The sequence below is a fragment of the Capra hircus genome, chromosome 10, assembly GCF_001704415.2.
Source record: "Capra hircus breed San Clemente chromosome 10, ASM170441v1, whole genome shotgun sequence".
NCBI classification, from domain to species: Eukaryota; Metazoa; Chordata; class Mammalia; order Artiodactyla; family Bovidae; genus Capra; species Capra hircus.
The window spans coordinates 18,183,982-18,189,981 of record NC_030817.1 but is presented as its reverse complement, the minus strand read 5'-3'; the positions used below and the strand labels follow the sequence as shown (position 1 = coordinate 18,189,981).

The 6,000-nt window shown below is 38.6% G+C and overlaps 1 protein-coding gene across 1 annotated transcript in view; it reads right to left on the bottom strand.

Moving 5' to 3' along the window:
* The window catches only part of HEATR4 (HEAT repeat containing 4), a 37,730-nt gene continuing 33,270 nt past the window's right edge, over positions 1,541–6,000 (bottom strand). The window contains exon 16 of the mRNA XM_013967282.2: positions 1,541–1,827. Within this exon, the coding sequence (XP_013822736.2) occupies positions 1,669–1,827 (159 nt within the window). The 3' untranslated portion in view covers positions 1,541–1,668. The remainder of the gene's footprint in view (positions 1,828–6,000) is intronic.

Genomic DNA, 6,000 nt, shown 5'->3' with positions numbered 1-6,000 from the left:
CGATTGGGAACCAGGAGCTGAAAATGGAGCCTTCAAGGACCCCTGCCAAGTTCCTTCCTCCAGCTTTTCTCCTGTTCTTTCCCCAGCCTGGAGGGTCTTCTCCCCTCTCTAAGGCTCTTGCTGTCTCTGAGATCCAAGACTATGGCAGCACCCCCCTCCCCTGGCCTCTCACAGCACATCTGCAGTGTACCAGACAATTCCTACTAGACTAAGCATATTGTCTGTGAAAGGTTCTTAAATGTGTGTCTTATAAATTCGCTCAAAGACAAGGGTGATTTCTGCTGCTGCCCTTCCCACAGTACAGATAGCCTAACAGACCCTCTATTTGGCCTTACTGACCTACTGAAGAGTTCAGTTCAGCCCTCTTGTTCCTGCCAATGATCCAGAGAGCACAATAAAGTCCTTTCATTATGAAGTGAAAGTCAGATACAGGGGCTGAAAAAGTACTCATACAGAATTATTTATTGTCTCAAATGTCTCATGGCAGCCAGATCTGGGGATCTTCAGATTGACTTTGATATATGTGGTGGTGCTTAATGCATTAGTGTTTCACTGGGATGAAGTGTGTAAATTAACAAATAAAAACATGGGTTACATGAAATAGGAAAAAGGAAGATTTTCTTTTTCATACTTAACTGATATTCCCCAAAGTTCTTTTTTCCCTCCATGTTCCATAGCTGCCAGGAGTTCATAGTGGAAATTATTGCTTTTCATATTTCTGGTCATAATAGTGCACCAGAAGAGAGGATCTCATCAGAAGAAAAATAGAGTGAGATTCATATTACCTTTATTTTACAATAATCACTGAATGTTCCAAAGCTATTTAGGGCGTAAATAGCAATCAATAGTTTGGAAAGAAAGCTGGATTCACACTACTGTGAATTCTGGATCTTTCCTCTTCCATGGCAAGTTTAGGGGTATTGTGTGCTCTTAGAGGATCCCAGCTTAGGATACAGATACAGTTTGTAACTCTCCCATGATATCTAAATCTTTTAAGCATTAACTACACTGAGGCTCATAAGAATTGCTGATCAGCCTTGTGAAACTGCAGCAATGCTTCACAGGGATCTAAAAGTGTTCACACCCATGCACACAATACAAGGTGGGAAATATTGTACTGACTCTGCTTTCTTATGAAAGTCCTGTGACATGGTTTCCTCATTGCCTTGTGGGCTGCAGTTATAGACCTTGCTTTAGAACAAGACTAGACTTGTGGATAGAAAACATCACCTATGACTTTCTTTCCCAGATTAATGGGATTCTAGTTTGGGTTTCAAAGGGCTCTTTGTATACCTTGCAAAAGATTCTGGGTCTTTGAATATTTCTGTTCTAGTAAATTTGGAGTTCTGACCTACATTTAGTATATGACTTTCCTAGGTTATGGAAAAATATGTGCTATCACCTAGTGTGATGTCAATTTTCTTGAACCTTCTGTGTATATGGTGCAAATTAAAAAGCCAAGTAAAAAAAAAAAGCCAGGTCAACATTAAATAGATATTTCTTTATAAAATAATGACAAAGAGATTATACAACATCAGGTAAAGAGAAGAATGTGACTAAGTCCACTGCTGCCTGTGTCTTGGAGCAAGAGAAGGACTCATCCTAGAAATAATTACCATTCTTTCAAGGGGAAAAAGCCCTGGGAAAAACTTCTGAGTTTTCACTTAGCTAGAGATCTTGGTTGTCATATCCAAATGGTCCCATCGCAATTCTTTTTTCCCGGGCAGTGCGTAGATCTTTGACAAGGGATGAGCGACCTCTGCTTCTTGTGTTTAGGCCCAGGACTGGACTCTGTGACCAGGGATTTAGTGCGCAGGGCCTCACAGGCTGCAGAGAAATATTAACATGTGAACACATATGCCAAATGCGGTCCTCACGTGACAGGTATATCCAAAGACAAAGCCTCTTCAGCCATAGCTCTATGAACCAGCATCATAAATAAGAGAATTCAATCTATGAGTTCAAGCCCTGACTCTTGATCCCAGTTAGCAGCCTAATGGGGAGAATATGCCTGAACTGCCCACCCAAGGCTTGGACCTTCACATGGTGATCTTTGGGGAGAGACTGGGTTTTCTTTATCTTTACTGTTACGCAGAAGTAGCAGCAGCTATGGGAACTATAGTAGCAACGATTCAAGAGCTTTATTCCTCAGATGTGCTGAAACAGATTCAATCAGAGTGAACAGTCCCTGGGGACACTGCATTGCTCTCTTTTCATTTTATAAACCATTGTAGTGATGGTCAGGGTTAAGTTTGTACTTAGGTTAAAGCATTCCCAGGAGTCTAGGCTGTTCTAATATCAACCTAAGTTTCTGTGTTACTCTATGGAATAAAAAAAGTGATATCTATCTCATTCCTAAATGTATTCTTAGGGTCAAAGTATAAATGGAATCCCACTTACTAAATATCTAAATATATACATGCTATCAATTAAGCTAACAAACTGTTAAATAAAATATATTCTCACCTACCTTGACAAAAAGACCGTTTCGAATTTGAAAATTTTACATTCTTTGAAGTTTCCCTGGTTTTTTTTTTAACCAGAATATGATGATGCAGGAAAACTGCATTATCAATAACTGCACCATATGTTTTTCTTTTGTAATAGGAATCAAGCAAAATAGTACACATCAGAACTGTGTATTTGCAGGGAACAAATCTATACTGGTACTACAAACACTGAATTTGCCTTTGTGTTTGCATGTATCTTCCTGTTTCATTAAATAAATAAATAGGAACAATTTTGTTATGACGTCTGATGAATTTAATGAGATTGTTTCTGGTTTTTATATACTTAAATATTTTCTAATTAATCTCAAAAGTTTAACTCCAGAGTTTCATATATGCCTATTTACATATTTGCAGAAAGAACACTGGGCCTTGTATAATAATTCTTACCTCACAAATAACATAATTTCAGCTACATATTATATTGTATTTTTGCTATTTAAGTAGTAAGAACCAACAAATTATTTATTATCTTGTTTTTTATTACTTAAAAAATTGAATAATATATTATGATGGGCTATATAATTTTAATTTTGACTTTCAAGATGTATTTCTCTGTCGATCATTTTTATTATATTCTTTGAATATTATGCTTGAAGTGAAAAATGATGGGACTTTCATGGTGGTCCAGAGGCTAAGACTCTACATTCCCAATGATGGGGTCCGGGTTTAATTCCTGGTCAGGGGACTAGATCCCACATGCCACAAATAAAATTTGATTGTTGCAACTAAAAATGAAACTGCATGCTGCAACTAAGACTCGAAGCAGACAAATAAATATTTCAAAAAATAAAACTGAAATCATGATAAAAAGTCTTACCTGCACATGAATGTTTGTAGCAGCTTTATTCATAATCACTATGAATCACTAAAAACTAGAACCAATCTTCAATAGGTGAATGAAAAAACTAACAGTGGTACATCCATATGATGAAATATTATTCTCAGACAAGAAAAGCTCTCAAGCCACAAAAAAAGTATGGGTAACCTTGAATATATATTGCTAAGTGAAAGAATTTAGCCTGAAAAGGCTACTAATGTATGATTTTAATTATATGACATTCTGGAAAAGGCAAAACAACAGAGATAATAAAAAGATCATTGATCGTTGGGTGTTTGAGGGGAGGAAGACAGGATGGAAAAGAGGAAGCAAAGATTTTTAGGGTGGTTAAACTATTCTCAGCAGTGGCCACAGGACTGGAAAAGGTCAGTTTTCATTTCAATCCCAAAGAAAGGCAATGCCAAAGAATGCTCAAACTACCGCACAGTTGCACTCATCTCACATGCTAGTAGAGCGATGCTTAAAATTCTCCAAGCCAGGCTTCAGCAATACGTGAACTGTGAACTTCCAGATGTTCAAGCTGGTTTTAGAAAAGACAGAGGAACCAGAGATCAAATTGCCAACATCCATTGGATCATGGAAAAAACTAGAGTTCCAGAAAAACATCTATTTCTGCTTTATTGACTATGCCAAAGCCTTTGACTCTGTGGATCACAATAAACTGTGGAAAATTCTGAAAGAGATGGGAATACCAGACCATCTGACCAGCCTCTTGAGAAACCTGTATGCAGGTCAGGAAGCAACAGTTAGAACTGGACATGAAACAACAGACTGGTTCCAAATAGGAAAAGTAGTACGCCAAGGCTGTATATTGTCACCCTGCTTATTTGACTTCTATGCAGAGTACATCATGAGAAACGCTGGGCTGGAAGAAGCACAATCTGAGCTGGAATCAAGATTACCAGAAGAAATATCAGTAACCTCAGATATGCAGATGACACCACCCTTATGGCAGAAAGTGAAGAACTAAATAGCCTCTTGATGAAAGTGAAGGAAGAGAGTGAAAAAGTTGGCTTAAAGCTCAACATTCAGAAAACTAAGATCATGGTACACGGTCCCATCACTTTATGGGAAATAGATAGGGAAACAGAGGAAACAGTGGCTGACTTTATTTTTCTGGGCTCCAAAATCAATGGAGATGGTTATTGCAGCCATGAAATTAAAAGACGCTTACTCCTTGGAAGGAAAGTTATGACCAACCTAGATAGCATATTGAAAAGCAGAGACATTATTTTGCCAACAAAGGTCCGTCTAGTCAAGGCTATGGTTTTTCCAGTAGTCATGCATGGATGTGAGAGTTGGACTATAAAGAAAGCTGAGTGCCGAAGAATTGATGCTCTTGAACTGTAGTGTTGGAGAAGAGTCTTGAGAGTCCCTTGGACTGCAAGGAGATTCAACCAGTCCATCCTAAAGGAGATCAGTCCTGGGTGTTCATTGGAAGGACTGATGTTGAAGCTGAAACTCCAATACTTTGGCCACCTGATGTGAATGAAGGGCTGACTCATTTGAAAAGACCCTGATACTGGGAAAGATTGAGGGCAGGAGGAGAAGGGGACGACAGAGGATAAGATGGTTGGATGGCATCACCGACTCAATGGACATGGGTTTGGGTAGATTCTGGGAGTTGGTGATGGACAGGGAGGCCTGGCATGCTGCGATTCATGGGGTTGCAAAGAGTCGGACACGACTGAGTGAGTGAACTGAACTGAACAGAAACTAGCCTCTATGACACCAAAATGATGAATACCAGGCATTATGCATTTGTTAAAACCTATAGAACTATACAACAAAAGAACGAGTCTCAATGAATGCAAATTAAAAAAAAATCATTTAGGAGGTCGGGGAGTCCCAGGAAGAAACCCAGACTATGGTAAGAGACTATAATTGTAACCTCAATTTAAACACATATTTTTGTTACAGATAGTGTGATGAGGATAAAAAATATTTTCAAGCATATAGAATATATTAGAATAAAATTCTGTGTGGAACTCATTTAAAAATAGAATGTAAGTTTAAAAAAAGATTAAATTTTCAACTTCAAAGAAGAGCTTGTTTATTACAGTTTTTAATATGGATGATATATGTGTGCTAAGTTGCTTAAGTCATGTCTGACTTTTGCAACCCCATGGTCTGTAGCCCACCAGGCTTCGCCATCCATGGGATGCTCCAGGCAAGAATACTGGAGTGGGTTGTCATTTCCTTCTCCAGGGGATGGATGGTAGGTACCAAACTGTTAGAGATTTAGTTGGATGCATTTTTGAAGTGATATAACAATTAATTAAAATATCAATATATAATGCCAGAATATGTAGATGTTAGAAATTAGACTCTTTGTATCTACTTAAAAACATTAAAAAAAATTATTTATGTATTATTTATTTTTGGCTGTGCTGAGTCTGTTGCTGTGCGTGGGCTTTCTCTGCTCTCTAGTTGCAGTGTGCAGGCTTCTCATGTTGCAGTTTCCAGGCTCTACAGCACAAGCTCAGTAGCTGTGGCACAGGGCCCGAGCAGCTCTGTGGCTTGTGGGGTCTTTCTGGATCAGGGACGGAGCCTGTGTCTCCCATGTTGTCAGGTGGATTCTCTACCACTGAACCACCACAGAAGTCCTTAAAAACATTTTTGATGTCGATGAAAGAAGGTGAAGAGGTGACA